General features: G+C 40.5%; 1 protein-coding gene across 1 annotated transcript; it reads right to left on the bottom strand.

The window, feature by feature from the left end:
• Positions 1–4,824: 4,824 nt before the first annotated feature.
• Positions 4,825–17,187, bottom strand: tbca (tubulin cofactor a). The gene is made up of 4 exons (XM_035141314.1): positions 17,024–17,187; positions 10,248–10,353; positions 7,456–7,542; positions 4,825–5,329 (listed from the first exon to the last, which is right to left on the bottom strand). Exons 1-4 carry the CDS (start codon positions 17,074–17,076, stop codon positions 5,249–5,251), a joined length of 327 nt encoding a protein of 108 aa, XP_034997205.1. The 5' UTR covers positions 17,077–17,187; the 3' UTR covers positions 4,825–5,248.
• Positions 17,188–18,051: the final 864 nt, after the last annotated feature.

Below are 18,051 nucleotides of genomic sequence, written 5' to 3'. Positions count from 1 at the left end.
TGCGCACCGCTCCAGGGCGAAATGCTATTCCCACCAACAACAAAAAAAATCTCTATGACTTTAACCTATTTAAGAAATATATATCGCCTAAATGAAAGCAAATTCGGTTTGTGGTTAAAAGGGAGGTTGGTTGCATTATAATGTAGTTTAGAGGAACGGGGAGGCGCTTAACGGCGGAATGAACCCATGAGCTGCTCCAAACGAGGACCAATCAGAGCTGAAGCCTGAGGTATGTCAGCCTCAGCCCGAGACCCCAGCGTCCCCCCTCCCCGTCCTCCTCCCCTCCTTCCTCTCACATCCACAAGTTCATTCCTCCTCATTCCTGTAATTGGCTTTGATTTCTCCTCCAAATTACATCCAATAAAATAACCTGATCTAATATCTGTGTGAGGGCTTCGACCCGTTCGAGAAATGTTGGATCACCACAATATTTGTTTAATTGTGCGTGCTGCTCTGCGCCCCTGCGTGCGCGCAAGAATTGGAACTTATTCATATGAGGACTATAGGCACAGCATGAACAGACAGCACACTGTGGATCATACACTCCATGACACACCTTGTCTACAAGCTCCAACTTGCGTTAATTGTTTTGATCATTACCCTAATATTTTAGTCTCCTTGACCTCCTCGCGACTCTAAATGGCTCCTGGAGACCATCTTAAATCCTCCAGTGCAGCCGAACAACAAACTTTCTACCTCAATCTAACCACGGCTCGTTTTCAAGGCCATTAGGCTTTTATGTAATCAGTGCCAAATCTATGCGCCTTTATTGCAAATATCAGGGCGAGATCAGTATAAATTAGTGGTAATTTGCTAGTATTTAGGGCCCACTGTCAGGAGGAGGGGCCTCGGTGTAAATGATGTGTGAGCAGATTAATTCGGCGGAAAGTGGAGGGAGCTGGACATGAGCTGTGGACTCATGGCTTTGATAAGACGCCACAGTTACTGTAATGAGATGGCACCTGAAAACAGAAACGCGTAATCACGTGGAGACACTTGGAAAAGGGATTTATGCGCAATGTCTCATAGTCAATTTTTAAATTTCCAAATAAGAGTAGTATTGCCACTGAATAAACCACAATGTGCCAAGTGTTTAGGAACAAAAACAAATCTGACAGATGTCACGTTAATTTATTACGTGCTTGGAAAAGTGGTACAAAGGATGCGTCCGAGCGTGAACCCGGGGCTCGTTTGGTCTCTTTTCTCCATCCATCCAGGCTCCAATTGCCTCTGCTCATCTTTTTATTTGTCTGCAATCTGGTGGCACAGACAGGACAGGGAGGGAGGGAGGGAGGGAGGGGTAGATGGAGGGAATGCACGGGAGTGGAGTCGTGTGCGGGCGTCTGTTTCGGACGCGTCTTGCCATGCGGGATGAGGAGGAGATCTCGTCTTTGCGCTGATGTCTGCGTCTTTCTTCAAGGGAGGGAAAGGAGAAGACGCGCAACTGGAGATATTTCGTGTCCTCTCCCCCTCTCCCGGCTCCTTTTTTAGAGGTATAGACTGAACGGTTTAAAACTGGAACTGTGTGTGTTGTTGAATCAGATCAGGCTATTCGATTGTAATGGGGGGATAAAGCCCATCTTACATTTGTTTTCAAGAATCACTAGATTAGTGACAATTTATACAGACTGTGGTTATTTGAATTAATGATAATGTGGAAATGTGATAGTATTTTCTCTTGTGTTGCCATATTTTATGTATGCAAAAAACAAACAGTGAAAGACTGCTCGTGTGTTTATATTTAACAGAGAGGATCATGTATTTGTCATGAGCTATTTATGATAAAGAATAAAGCTAAAAGAATACAAATTCAATATTAATTTTATTATACACTTTTTTAAAACTAGTCTCCCTCATGTTTCAGTGTAAAAAAGGCAGCATAGTTATAAACAGATATTTCTCATGATGGATGAGTGTTTTTATTCTCCCCAAACAGAATAAATGCATTTGATTGCTCCCACGAACCCTGGGTGCCTGTAAAACTATTGAACTGGTTATAGATTGAAGTGATTTCATGGTTTATTTTGAAAATGTAATAAAACACTTTGCCCTTTTATCATAATAATAGTAATAATTATTATTATCGTTTTTATTATTATTTGTTTTATATGAATCAATTTGCTCATTGAGAAATCTAAATTGGTATTCCTTTTACATCCAATGCGTTTAGTTTAACTAATTCAAAGGCAACTTTTCACTTAATAGTGCCAATAGATTCTCTCTCTCTCTCTCTCTCTGTGTGTGTGTGTGTGTGTGTGTGTGTGTGTGTGTGTGTGTGTGTGTGTGTGTGAGGCTGTAATTGGGGTAAACAAGGACCAAAGCACAGTTTGCTTCATCTCTCCTCGTGCTCACATCAATCTCATGCATGGTACAAATAAAAATAGACAAACAAATTCGGCCGCCGCAAAGTTAATGCGGCGCATCTGAGTGTAAAGTAGACATTTTCACGCGTTGTGGAGATGAGGATTGACTTTTAATAAAACTGTAAAAAATAATTAAATGCAGGTCTAATATTGTAAGTGGAGCACTGGAGCGTCAGTGTGTGTGAGGCCGCCTCGGATCCATGTGTGTGACTGTTGCCGGTGGACGCACAGTTGGCGGCTGGCGGGGCTTGAACCCGCGACCTCCTGGTCACATGCGCACCTGGCTCATCCAAACGAACGCGCAGGCCCCCGGTGATTTTCGTTGTTCCTCTCCCCCCCCTCTCAGATCCGTCTGTGCAGTCTGTATTCACTCAGTTAGAGATTTCTGAGGAGAAAAACAATCGATCTTCCATCCGCACAGGCCTCCAGTTTAACAAATTCTTGTTTCACGCAGCTGATTTGGCGACAGTCTGCGGGGATTAGGAGTAATAAGTTACTGTGCGTCGAGAGGAGGGGATGCTGATGCTGCAAGTCACACACGCACACGCACACACACACACCCCCTCTCTCTCTCTCTCTCTCTCTCTGCGCACAGTCTGCGGCAAACGTTTGACACGGGCTAAATTTGCGGCAAACGCAGCATCATCCCCAACTGTGCTGCTATATAAATGTAGGCTTTATCCCTATAGTTTATTGTTAATATGAATTATATCAATAAACTTAACAATATTTACATACAGAATTTTACAGAATTTTAATATACTCCCCGTATACTCAACCAAGTATTAAAAAAAACTGATGGAGTACATAAAGTATTAAGACTCTCTGATAAGTACATGTGCTATAGCTTGGACCTATGGACTTCACTAAGTGCAGTATTTGAGTATAAGTACTTAATGACTTTCCACAGCTGAATAACCCTTTTTTCTCCCACTATTAGATTGGAAATGGCAGGTTAGTTCGCTCTAGGGTCATATAGGTTGATTTCTGTGTAATATCAGCCGGCCTAATGTTAGTTTTCACTGATCATCAGAGAATCCAAGTCCGATGCTTCAGGGAAGGAAATATTTTTTAAGAAATGAAGATATCAAGATGAGGAGCTGCTGCTGCTGCACAGGAAAAATATCACGTCAACCTCAACATAGCCCAAATCAATTCATGAGCAATGTACAGTGCTGAGAGTACTCATTACCTAAGTACTCAAGTTAAATCTTTTAAGTACTACTTTAGTGTTCCTTAAGTAATATTGTAGTATCTTACTCCGCTCCTCTTTTCTCAGCTTTCATGATCAGTTTTTAAAATATGGATTCCAATTGATAAAAGGACCCAAAACAGTCAATAATAAAATCCTGCTTTCACATGCATGCAATAAAAAATTCACATGATAAATAACATTTTCCAGGGACCACTCTGCTGCCTAATCAGCTCCTTTACTGTTATTGTATCCACATTTTGAAATGATACTTCCTTTCACTGAGGTAACAGAGTATTTGTACACAGTCATATGTCTCGGGTACAGGATGTGGATACTTCTTATCCAGCCTGTACGTGTTCACAGAGCAGCCAGCAGCCTGCACGGGTCCTCTGGTCACATAAACCCAGGTGCAGCGCACCGCCGCCGCATCTCATGCCTCAATTAGCACTGCTGCCCTCTGTACGGACTCGATTAGGCCGTGATTTATCCGAAAGAAATATAATTATACCTCCAAATAAAATAATCAGCATTGAAGAGCGATTTCCTTAACGAGATGGAGCGGGGTAGATGTCACGGAGTAGCAGCGCCTCATTAGGGCGGTAATGAGACTTTGGGGTGATCCCGATAATTATCGAAATCTGTAAAATAAGGATCAAGTCAAATGTAACCTTAATTTGTCTGGCAATTGAGTTCATTCATTAGTATGACTATTTAGGAAGGACTCTCTCAGCCTTAATACAAGGTGTCGTTATTTTAGGGCCATGTGGATAATAGATGGAGCTGCTGCGGGGACGTCAGGCGGCCCTGTTTTGTCATTCATGGCCATAACCAACATTTGTCATCTGACTGACAGGGATGCCCAAAGTGCTCTTGTCTTTATTGTAGGTATCAAACACAATTCATTTCAGTGCTGTTAACAGGAATACCAGCAGGTGAATACACTGTGTAAGTAAATCCAGCAGTTAGTATGTGTGATTGATCGATTAGCTGATCGAAAGTCCAACAATTGATGATCTATAAAGTGTTTTTGAAACCAGATTTCTCAAATAAATTGTCTATGTTACACTATTCAGTAATATTGATAACTAGAATTCCTATCAATAACTTACATTTCAAATAGATTAATCCATAGAATTCCAAATTGTTAATTGCACTTTATGTTAGTAGTATGTGTTATATCAAGGGTTCAAGCCAATTAATGTCCTGAAAGTGTCAGATGGTGACATGGGAGGGAAATTGTCACTTCATAAAACACTGGAGCCTCTGTAGTGATCTACAGTTTCTTTATTTACATTGGTGACCATTTACTTCAGATCAATTGAGCAATGGACCACAACCTTCAATTGAATTGTCATTAGATGAATGGCATACATGCGTTTGTATTTAATTGTATCTATTAAGGCCAGACAGTGTATTAATATGACAAAAATAAAAAAAAATAAAAAAAATAAAAAAACAAACTTCACTCCTCGACTGTAACAAACTGAACGTTTTATGGTCAAATGTGGGATTTTACACAGAACAAAAGCATGAACAAATGTGTTGGCATGGGGGAAAGTCAACAGTAGAAAAAATAACATCAAGAACAGAGGCTTTGAACAGGTTCAGTTTGTCTCCATGGCCTGATGAAGGGAATGAACATTAAAGAAAGAGGTGAATCTCACAGTGAGAACAAGAAACACATAAGGAATCATCCTTCAAGCTTCACTGAGTCCAACACCTTCCGAGCCTCTTTGTACTCCTCCGAGTCGGCCAAATCCTCTTCTGCTTCCTGAGAAGAAACAAACACACACAGCTGTGTTTTATTGCCATTTTTAAAAAAAACACTGCCATCTCCTGCAGCCATAATGAGGAATTATCGCTGGCTTCTAAGGGATAAATCCACATCTTGGATTTTTTTGAGTGACTCAATGTGAAAAAAAAAATATTTCAACAAACCTGTCTGGATGTCACTTCATTGACATAAAACTTGAGGTTGTATTTCACTCCCTGTCATGTTACTGGTATCTAAATTTAGCAGTAAAGGGATGGACCAGGTGTTAAGGTGCCTGTATGGCGTCTATGTCCTTTAATCAGGTGTGTGTGGGTTTGTGTGGTGGTCACCGCGGTGACAGCACTGTTAATGATCTGTGATGAGCACGTGCATATGTGCATGTCTGTGTTAAAGAGGAAAAAAAGGGAGGATGAGTGATAGGGATGAGGTCATGTTGCTAATTGCAGGTTAGCTCCCTCTGCCTGCAGCTCTGGTGTGAGCATGGCAGACCGGCTAAAAAGATCCAAGTTGATAAACAAATTGAAATGTAAAGCTTAGTCTGATTCTTAAGCCCATCACCGGTGTTGCACTGCATTCAGTGACCCTTTAAATCCTGTTAAAATAAAATGCTAAATAAAATATGCTAAATATATATGCAGAAAGATAAATTGTATTGAAATATTATTTCCATTGTGTTTTTCCCATTTAGCTTCTACAGCTATAAACACAGACAACCAGTAAAGAACAGGAAACGTACATTTTTTTTTCTGTGAACGTGACAGAGGGATGATAAAATATGTGATACAATATGTGGTGAAATACGTGGTCCTACAACCGTTCAGACAGCAAAAACTCCACTGTTTAAGTTTGATAGTTAATTACCATAGTTTATAGTTGTGTGCTTGTTTGGTAATTGTGTCGAATTTGTAAATATAACATATCGCAGAGAGAAATAAAAACTCCATCCTTACAATTAACTGAGGACAATTTTTGATCTTCTGCGCTCCACATTTCCCATTCAGCTAAAGTGTATTTGGGTGAGAGCATGAGTCAGTGATGGCAGATACAAATAAACATTGTAACCACCTCTATGTAAGATATCAATAGGGACAAACTGACTAGTTTAGTTTGAGGTATGAATTGGTATGAACAGTGTTGGAGCATTGGAAGCTACATGTATTGCAATAAATGTTTAATGCATTTTAGTTTTTGATCATTATTTTGGTTTAACAGCGGATACAATTCTGTGGACTTTTTCCGCAGTTTGCCTTTCGCACATGAACAACGCAGCAGGAGATTCATCACTCAGATGCGTTTACAACAGAAATCTCTGGAGCGTTAAGTGCATCGCCCCTTATCACCAAAAGTTCTCTTGACATCTTTGTCAAAGTCTTCATACACGTATGGCATCACTTTTTAATCCTTAGATATTTGTATTTTTTGTTTTGTGTCTTTTATATTTGCGTTAAAAAACGTCACCATACCGGCAGAGGATCTCCTGCTGTGCTCTCACGTGGTTTCATTTGGACGTTCTCCAGAGTTTCTACTGGGGGATAGGCAGCAGAAACTCTGGAGAAAGTCCATAGGCCCTCACTCAGACATTTGCATTCTCACATACAGCCCCCCTGGAGAATGTCAGGAGATAAGTCGGAGTTCTGCGCATGTCTGAATGCAGCAGTGCTCCCGTCAACGCAGACAGTCAAGTCAGACAACATCTAGCATTTGAACTTGGTTCTATACAATGTCAATTCTTTGCCAATATGTCAGTCATGACAGCTATAAAAGATGATGTGTCAGGTCAGTGCATCTGTCAGCTTGTTTTTATGTTTTTCTGCATCTAGTGGCCAAAAACCGCTACTGTACTACATCTTTACTCTGAAAAAACATTTGCCTTTCTTTAATTTGCCTGTTGGTACATTTTTATCCATTAAAATGTGGAGTAATGTTTCTCTGTAGGTTAACTACATCCTATCTTCATATGCTGGAATAAGAACTAAATCAAGCACCACTTGATGGCAAATTTGTAAAATTAATAGAAACATAAATGGATTAAGAGATTCATCAGAACAGTTTTTTCATGTTATGAGATGAAAACTATTTTTCACATTTCCATTTAATGGTGACACATATCATCGGATACTTACAAGTAAATTTATCAGAACTTCGTGTGCCGCGGCCAGTCGACGGTGGCAGTCCGGGACCATCATTCTTGACTCCTGCAACACCTCTATCTGAAACCACACAAGAGACCACATCATCCCCATTTTATTTTTCATTGCCAGTCTTCACAATAATCAACACTTTATTGAACATGTTTTCTTTCAAAGTTTACAACATTCATTATAAACAGCCAGACACAGGAATATTCATTGGCTGTTGCCTCGTTTCTGACAGTAACGTGCAGGGTGTCCCACATGCACGCCGCTGTGGTTAACATCTCCCAACAAGCCGGCGGTATGAAAAATGTTATTGAGTTATCGATTGGGCAGGGAGTTGGGCAGCAGGGGACAGCCTCGATCTGACTGCACACCTGAATGAATGAAGAAACCCTGAACCGAGGGCACTGTGATCAGGCGTAAACAGGTATTACTACGCCTGGAGTGAAACTGCGTTATAACCTGGGGAACTTTCACAGCCGCGGCTAATGTGGAATTCCCCCGGCTGGCACCCTAAAGAGCAGAGAAGAGTTGGCTAACGCTGTCAGACACACTTACTCATGACAGATGCTTCCTCACCTAGCCCTCTGTCGAGCTGGAGAGTCAAAACATGGACTCAGTTACACACAGGTACATTACACGGCTATGCACAGTAACAGGCGCTCAGATGAACTTGTGCACGGGCAGGCTGGCAGACTAACTGACATACTGCAACACGGTAGACAACTAGTTGAGTCGGTTGCCATGTAGATGTGACAAGGTGAGCCAGACTAAGCAGAGGAGTGCTAAAACAGAGAAAAGTCACGGTGCCCTCCCAGTGCAGTGGAATGATCCCATCAGCGCTGGATAAAGATGACACTTACAGTGTATTGATTCCATTAAAACAAAAACCTCTAATCCATCCTGCCTCAGACCTCTCATCTCCAACCATAATCCATCTGGCCTCCCAAACTCCCCCATTTAACACCAGCCAAGCCGGCTGCTCAGCCCGAGCCGCCGCTCTGGGAATGAACAAACAAAACAAAACACAGGCTGAATTTTAATGTCACCAGTAGATTTAATCAGAATTGGAGTCTGCACAGCAGCTCCAGCCAGAAATATGTACAAAAGAAATCCAAATGAAGTGGGACAGAGTACTGCTGCAGGAAGTGTAGTTAACTAATAGTGGACCCACTTATTTTGTTACTGTCCATAAAGTCAGCTTCTCTAAGTTACAATTTGGCACTTATTGGGTTTAATTAATGGTGTTTCATTTCTTTCTCTTAAGAGATATTTGTAATGTGGAAATGTATAAATGCATTATCTGCTTGCTGAAGATCTTTATGCTTGCAAGGGACAAAAATGTAATATGCTTTGAAGTAGCCCCCTTATTTGGGCTGTTGTCATAGACATTGCTAACTATAACTTCCAGCTTTTAACTAGAGAAAAACTTGGATGTCCTTACCATCTCTTCTATGAATCTTAAATCATACCACTAAAATTTATTGTAAAAATAAAATGTATCAATGTCAGCTTGGATTGGCTCCAGCTCCCCAACACCGCAACGGATAAGCAGTATAGATGATGGATGGATGGATGGATGGATCAGTTGGGTCTCACCGGTTGATGCTTCTGTCGCCTCCACGTGAGTTAAACTTATTTAAAAGCAGTGCTCACTCTTACAGGCTTGTGTGTAGCACACTATCAGCATTCAAACATGGCAGCCAGCAGCTGGTTGGCACTGCTAGCATCTCCTGGTTCATGCTGTGTGCAGCCAATATACTGAATAAAAATAAGATATAGCTTTGGGGTTTCTGATTTAACAGCACTGATTTGAGCTAAATGCTAATGTCAACATGCTTAGATTTTCAGGTATTTGTGACAATGTATCCAATAGTCGTAGAAACATTTCAGAAATGTCAACCACTTGATGGCAGAAGAGTAAAATCTGTAAAATCAGTGGATCACCAAAGTCATTACACATCCTCTCTCATAAACATCTGCAGACTTTCCTTGCATTCGATCCCACAGCTGATGACACATTTCAGTGAGAGAATGAGTGAGAGACATCCATAGAGCCACACTGGGATCCTGGCTTAACATACTGTGATTGATATTCTCTGGACACACTGATTAATGCATTTTATTTGGCATTCTTCTGAATCTCACCTTTTTGGCCTGAATCCCTGTGTAATGAACTGTACCCTTGTATCTGACTGTGTTAATCAATGACCCTGTCTTTGGCTTTTGTCTTTTCGCTTTAAATTTTAAATTCTCTGTTAAAGTGAAAACAAAGCACAGAAATCTCCTCATACAGATAGTTTGTGTTTCAGATGTTGCGCGAGCTAGCATGATGTATGTCATACAAATGTCCACGCTCTTAACTGCTATCTGCAGAGAACACGCAAATGATGGAGGGCTGTAGGCAAAGTGACAGAGAATGGAGAACAGGATATGGGCCAGTGATCTGTTAGGGACACTAAATAGCTAGCATGTGTCAGTAATTATCAAACTCCTCTAAAGTAACATGATATAATTACATCTGCATCAAGCAAATTACAAAATCACTAATGATTGTCCTCTCAAAACCTAATTCTTCATTATCACTGTGGACTGACCTCATTACATGAATGAGGGGTTACTCAAATCATCGAGATACAATTTGCCTTCTAACAGTTGGAAATACCTCTTCAGTTACTAGAGGATCATAACAGTTGGTGATAAATACAAAGCTTTCAAATTAAGAAACGCAAAAACATCAAAGAAGTATAGTAACAAATAGAAGTAAAGGACCCCCATACCTGTTTCTTGATAACGTATTCATCTCCAGCCTCAGCTTTCAGGCGCGCAACCTTCTCCTCTTGCTGTTTTGCCTCAGTTATATATGAAATCTCCTCTTTGGCCAGCCTGCAGAGGATGGGAAGAGAGGAAAACACAGTTCATAGTTAAAGGCAGTGACACAGTTGTTGTTCCATCAAACATGAAACATAAATGCACAGCCTCTCAAGACAGATAATATAGGCTGAACCATGAAAAAGGCAGGCTGTGATGGTCACCTTTTACAGACGAGGCCATCTATCCTCATTCTCTCCTACGCTACTCTGACTGAGGGGACACAGTGAGATCATCTCCCGCAGGATGGCAAGATACACACCTCAGTAACAACCAGCGAACACATCATTCCTCCTCACTGCTGCGGGGCCTCACACAACACCGGTATCCATGTGGAGATCAGCCTCAATTTAGGCTTCCATATGAAACCTATTATTATTCATACCGTGATCTAAAACCAACTCAGGACAGGATGTGCTTGAATGAAAGATGGTTTATAGCCGGAACAAACACTCACTATTACAACAGAATATTGTTCATATGCAGCTGCCTGATAAGATTCTTACTCAAGACACAATGATTCATGTACAATAATTCCAAAATACAAGGCTTTATAAAAGTCTGTGCGATCCTCTAAACTATTGTGCGTATAGAAATTGCTTCAAACAACAAAGCCTGGAATAACTCATTCTTTTGGCAGCAAAAACAAGTTGTGAGTTAATATTAATACTTTTTTAAGTTGGCGATCCTTTTATCCAAAAATGGCTTATTTACACATTCAGTATATACAGTGCAAAATTATTGGTCATGTTTCGTGTCCAACTGATAAATCGAAGTCAAATCCTTTGTCTCTTTTATTTCCTTTTTTGGTCTCTACCAACTCTAGAGGAAAACACCTTAAATACAACAATAGCACTTGTAAAATATATTTAACTTTGGTTAAATTACAAGTAAAAATACAAAAGGGGTACAGTTCTTCTTCTGGGTTCTTCAATTAACAACTATCTTAACCTCTTTCTTATTTTAGTGAGAATTGGGCTTAAAGTATTTGTTAATTTGTTGTTTCTTAAAGTGCTGGCACTGTATGAATGTGTGTGAATGGCATAAAACTGTACAGTAAAGAGCTTTGAGTGGTCATCAAGACTAGATAAGCACTATATAAATACAGACCACTTACCATAATCTATGGTATGGTAAAATTATTTCCCAAAAAGTCTATGTGACATGTTCATTCTTGTTTTGTATGTCCAGCAGCACTTCAGGACCAAAAGATTAATTTTAGAAACGTATAAAAAGAGCTGGGAGCGAGATTTGTGGAGCTGGATTCAAATCAACATGTTTGGCCTTTTTGCCTGAACAAGCCTTTTAAATGTCCATCATTTAAGAGAGTTGTCACATTCCTCCAATTATAATAAGCATGTTTTACATACAAATGGTGATTCAGCATAAAATAATGGTGAAATATTGCACAGCAAAGGCAAATACATGGTATTTTGCTTATTTCCCCTTAATATTGCAATGTAAAAGTATTTAGTGCATTTAGATACATCTACGCTACTGTTAAATTGTTCTTCAAAAATATACAAGGAAAAACTTTGCAAGTTACAAATAACAAAACTTCCATTGAATGAGTTTGATCACTGTCATTTAATAAACATTTTGATTATTAATTCATACTGGGAAGCAAACCAAATTCTGAATTAATTTATCGTTACCTATTTACATCTAAAATAAGCAAACATTTTAAATGTCCTTATTTTCAGTGACAAAAGACAATCAGCAGCAGCAACAAAATCTCTTGCTGTCCTTGTTAACTTTGTACTGCGTTCCAGCTCGCACCTCATCACTACGCTTATCTGACTCCTATATCCACCTCCAACACACACACACACACACACACACACACACACACACACACACACACACACACACACACACACACACACACACACACACACACACACACACACACACACACACACACACACACACACACACACACACACACACACACATAGAGAGAGACTAAGACACACACACACCCTACTAGTCCTTTTTAGAGATTAATTGATCATCAATTTAGTCCCTAATTTGAACCAAGTCAGGTGGTAAATGGGCCTCTTTTCCTTGATTGTTAGTGAAAATGGGCTTGAGTACATTGATAAATTTTGATTATTTATCAATTACGGGCCAAATGGAACAAAATCTATTAAACAGATTCCGACCCTGATTGGCATAATGGAGTTTGAAAATATCGCTATTGATAATAATTCCCAGCTAATAGTCTTTTTCCGGCTGTGCCTGCTTATTGGAATGACAACACAAATTTCATTTTTCATAAAATCAGCTGCGTGTGCATAAGTGAGTGATCCTTCATTAATCAGTCAAATTACTGGAGACCCTTCCCTCCGTGTTGCACTGCTCCTTGCTTAGCCAAGGAAGCCAACAGCACTCTGTCATATTTTACATCAATTACCATGGATTCTAATACAGTTCCATCAAGAAGCTTTTAAACAGGCACCATATGCAGCAGCAGCTCGCGCCTTCCACTCTCGTGCTTGATGCAGAATGAGTGATGTCGTCTGTTTAGAGTAAAAAGAGGTGGCAAAGAGAAGGGAAAAGATGGAGGAAGGAGGGCTGGAATAATTTGAATAAAACTGAAGGACAGTCTAATAACAAAATGTCCATTCCTCCCCTTCCAGTCCTGATGTTAATTTCTTATTTCTCCCAGACTTGGAGCACTGTGTGAATGAGGGGTGGGGTCGTGGCTGGTTTTAAATAGACCTGCCACCTCAGGCTTAATGGAAAAGGCAGCTCTCTGGAAAATAGAAAAAAAGGAATTAGAGTGAGCCGACACACACGCACACACACACCACTTGGCCGCCTCCTCTAGCACTGTATTTTTGAGCCACGATGTAGTCTGTGCTGGGACCGGAATGACAAAGGCAAATTACTGTTGTCATTTTATTAAGGGCATCCGCCTCGCTAGGGCAGAAAGGCACTGACTGGAATGTGCAAAAGCCACTGGAAATAGGCCGGGCTAAAAGAGCAGGCAGGTTTCCTCTAAACTCCAATATCTAAAAAGGGAGGAGGGACTGAGGAAGGCAAGGAGGAAAGAAAAAAGGGAGAGAGGCACGGGAGAAAGAGACTGAATGGGAGGAACGCAAGATTACGAAGAGACAGAAACCGAAGGCAGTCTGTACATTTAAACCTAACAGCTTGATTAAGGGTCCGTGTCATGGCAGCACTCTTGAATTGGAGAAGGTGAGATGTAATAACTTTTGCCTTATGTCCAAATAGTATTCTCAGAGACATCCGTGCAGTAGTTAGGGACAGTTCTGATGAGGTACACTGTTGCTACACTACAGCACTGTTATTCCTACACTGGACACTGTGTGACATTATCCCCAGTGGGAAATCCAGCCTCCATCATTACCACCTCAGGGAGCCTGTTAGCAATCTGACCCTCATCAAAACACAATCGATAGCACATTACACAACGCCATTGACAGGAGGGAATTAGAGGTCTGCCTGATCGACGAGAGACACACCCAGACCACCACACACACCACTACACTGAGCCAGGGACCTCAACCACACCTCATGATATGTTCTCCACATTCAGATGTAAACTCCGAATAGATGCAAGAATTATTAATAGACTGGCTTAATATGGATGATGAGCTCAAACGCTCCTATATCAAAAGGCATATTAAATACATTCTGATGTTATCACAATTTCAAATGCTTGGTTTATATTTATCATAAATTTTTACAGCAAGTGTCAATTTTCCTAGTTTGCCAAAAGTCAAAAATTGAGAGTATGGTCTGTGGTCTGTATTTATATCAAATCAATTACTTTATTGTCCCATAGGGAAATTTGTCTTGGGCCTAAGTGCTAATATAGCGCTTTTCTAGTCTTGACTATCACTCAAAGGTACTCAAGAAAGGAGCAATTTTGGGGATCACTATCATATCTTGCCTAAATACACTTCGGCTTGGAGAATGGGGAAGACTGGGACCAAACCACCAACCCTCTGGTTAGAGGATGACCACTCTACCCCCAGTATATTTACCAGCAACATCCATCACAAGCGAGAAAACAATGTAGAGCAGGAACAAAGTGAATAGAATTGGACATAAAACTGCTCTCCATGCAACATATGCTGAGTAAATGGCCTGTGTTTACGTATATAGCTTCCATCCCACACTGCCGACACAGCCATCAGGGAGGGGCGATTTGGAGGTTCAGTATTTTGCCCGAGGATATTTTGGCATGCAGACTGGAGGAGGCGGGGATCGAACCACCAACCTTGTGGTTAGTGGATGAGCCACAGCAAAGGTTTGGCATTATGGTATGTTGCTGTGAGTAAATATGATATATATATATATCTTATGTTTGTTATTGTCATGGATTCCTTAAAAAAAATTTTTTCAAAAACATCTAAATCAGAAAAGAAATTATATTACTATATTTTTTACATTATGAAATAAAGAGAACAATTTCCTAGCAATCTTATTGTGTCATAGCTAGGGTTGCAAAATTCCGGGAATATTCAAAGTTGGAAACTTTCCATGGGAATTAACGGGAATAAACTGGAAATTTTGTGGGTAATTTATACTAACTGTATTTACCTTGTCATATACAGACATAAATATAAACATTTTGTTTTGTCATAAGCAAACATGCATGCAAACATTTCAAATACAAATTTTAAAAATTACATTTTTGACTTAATCCATTTGTGAGTAGAACTTTAATGGATTCTTTCATTGAACAACAAAAAACATGAATGTTGAATAAAATAAATGCATTCCCTATGATCCCCCCCCAAAAAAAGTCCCATTCTAAATGTAAAATGAAAGCATTTAGTCAAGCTTCTCAAGCCTCTGGTTTTAGCGTTTTTCATCTGAATCCTTTCAGGTCTCAATGCTTTCTTCCTGGACCTCATCAACGTCCACTTCCTCGACATCTGACTCGTCGTCATCTTTGGTGTCACTGTCCAACCTTGTAGAGGATGGCTCTGCGTCAGGCTCAAAGAGCCTTAGGTTTGCCCGGATGGCCACCAGTTTTTCTACCCTTGCATTGGTGAGCCTGTTGCGAACCTTTGTGTGCGTGTGCCCAAACAGTGACCAGATGCGCTCAGAGGCGGCTGATGTTGGTGGGATTTGGAGGATGATGGAGGCTACAGGTGCAAGGGCCTCAGATCCACAAGTCCCTTCCACCAGGTGGATGCAGATATGTGCTGGCATGACTGCCATATCCCATCCCCTTCCCAAAGGCCTTGCTTGGTACGGTACTTTGCCAGACTGCCGAGAACTTTGCCTTCATCAAGACCCAGGTGGTGAGACATGGTAGTAATAACAGTAATAAGTGTAAGCTCTGTTGTTCTCTTCACCAGAGAGTATGCTTTTCTCATACTTCTTTGGGTCCAGCATGTATGCTGCTGCGTGTATTGGAGGGTTGAAATTCAACGTGCAGCGTGTGCTGCATTCCATACATCTTTAAAATAGAGTTTTGAATGACGTTTTTATTGCTCAGCGTTTAATTTGCGGTAAAAAATTCCCGAGCTCAACTTCCCATGGAAAGTTTCCGGAAATGTTCCACCCCTTTGCAACCCTATTCAACACACAATACCATCACAGAAGTTTCTGATTGGTGCCAAATCTGTTCTGCACCAGGGCAACAACCCCAAACTTACATATAACTATTTACAGAGCCTGTAGAACAAGAAGTCCTGTAATAAATTGTCCACCTTCCACAGAGGACTGATCTCAATATCTCAAGTTCTCCGAGATACTGGGAACAACCCACCTGCTGAGCACCATGGAAAACTGTGTGCTGGTGTCCAGAGGAGAGTCTGAGCTGTTTTCAATGTAAAGAGTCACACTAACTAATTACTAGATTGTGTGTGATTGAAACATTGGTAAATAAAAACCAGGACAGCATCCTCACTTTATTTGACTGCCTGAAACTTCTGCACTTTGCTGTGACAGTAAACCATGTGATATGTGGTAGGTAAACACAGAGAACAAAGTATTTCTGGAAACAATGGACCCTTCCATGTAGTTGTCTCCTGGCTGTGCAGATAATGAATTCCCTACATCATCACCACATACCTCCATCACTGCAGTCTGGCTAAGGTATTTCTATTTAAAGATTGAATTAAATAACTATCTGACAGGACTAAATTAATTTGTTGCCAGCCAATCTGGTGATGGTTTATTTTGTGATACAATTGAGCAAATGTGAGGTCATAATAACAAAATATATCGCACCCTTGTTATAACTGACCTTTTACATGAGTGTAAATGACTGTGGATCGGGCATAAATTCACAAAAGAGCCACAAATTCAACTTGTTCTTAGCAATATGTTAGCTAGCTAGCAGACAGCTAGCATGAGTCGACAAACTTTAGACACCGCTACAATAAACCCATGTCCGTTATTTACGCCATCTTTGAGATTATGACGGTCTTACATTGTCGCACCAGAAATATCAGGGAGAGTCCGTCAAACAACAATGAAGTGCAGCGCCATGGAAAACGAACACTGCTTCAACATCACTTCACCGAGCACAGGCCCCGGCAAAACACCGGAGTGGAGTGAAAGCCTCGGCGGCAAACATTCTCCCATGCGCGGCCTGGCTTCATGCCGAGCCGGCCACTCCACCAGGCTAAGCTAACTAGCTCGTGCAACGTAACAGGCTTTCTAAACATGCCATGATAAGTGGAACCAGACTCACCGCCTAACGATGCCAGTCTTGATCTTTATCTGTCTTATTCCCGGGTGAGCCATGGCTGTAGATACTGTTTTTAATGCTCAGTAGAGAAGTGACGCAGGTGATGTGTGGACGATGTGTGGACGATGTGCAGCCGGAAGTCAGTGCTGAAGAGATGATCACAGATACATCGAGCAGAGGATCATCGAGCGATCAGGATGACAGTGGTACAGTGGAACACTTTGGACACTGAGATACATTTATTAACATTTACAGTATTTGGATAAATAACATGAAAGAAATATTGGTGTGTGAAGTCACTATTACCTACTTAACAGTAGGTAATGGAGTAGTTTAATCTGCTATAATAACTATGTAATGTCGTGGAGTAAAAAAAACACAAATATATAGAAATATAAAGTATCATAAATCACAAATACTGAAGTACAAGCACTTCAAACTTAAATAAAGATATACAGAACTGGGCTTAACTGCAATACTAATGTACTGTATTAGAAATTCAAATGCCCTAACCCTAACCCTTTATGTAATTCATTTCTTACTTATTCCTTACCAAACAGTGAATGGTATTTTATTCTGACACGGTATTCTTCTCAATCTTTGCATGACACACTTGTGTAAGAGCCAGCACTTCACTGAACACCCAAAGACAGGAGAAGATGACCGGAAGTACCTGCCACCACCAAAATATCATTTTTGACTCAGTATTAGATAATGTGTGATCCATCTAACGGGCAAAAATCATTCAAGTTTCATATACATCTGGATATATCATATAAATATCATATACATCAGAAAAGATAAGATAAGAAGTCCTTTATTAGTCCTGCATGATGTGTTGAGTTCATCTGCGGGTGCTAAATTAAATCTCTTTGACTTTGCTCTTTATTCTACAGAAATGGCCACCTGCAGTACTTAGTGACGTTCCACCACTGACTGCAAAGGGGATAGAATATATGATTAAAAAGAGAAATCTTTGAAAAGGAGTTTTCCTCATTAACTCAGGTCATGTGTTATCACAGAGCTAAAAC

The sequence above is a fragment of the Hippoglossus stenolepis genome, chromosome 18 (genome assembly GCF_022539355.2).
Source record: "Hippoglossus stenolepis isolate QCI-W04-F060 chromosome 18, HSTE1.2, whole genome shotgun sequence".
Lineage (NCBI taxonomy): Eukaryota > Metazoa > Chordata > Actinopteri > Pleuronectiformes > Pleuronectidae > Hippoglossus > Hippoglossus stenolepis.
This window is presented reverse-complemented; position numbering and strand designations above follow the sequence as displayed.

Bases quoted from the DNA above. Each gene is read 5' to 3' on its own strand.
- tbca (XM_035141314.1), bottom strand. From the start codon at position 17,076: ATGGCTCACCCGGGAATAAGACAGATAAAGATCAAGACTGGCATCGTT. The intron at 7,543-10,247 runs GTATGGGGGTCC...GTGTGGTTTCAG, and splicing joins AATACGTTATCAAGAAACAG to ATAGAGGTGTTGCAGGAGTC. The intron at 5,330-7,455 runs GTAAGTATCCGA...GTTTCTTCTCAG, and splicing joins AAGTTCTGATAAATTTACTT to GAAGCAGAAGAGGATTTGGC.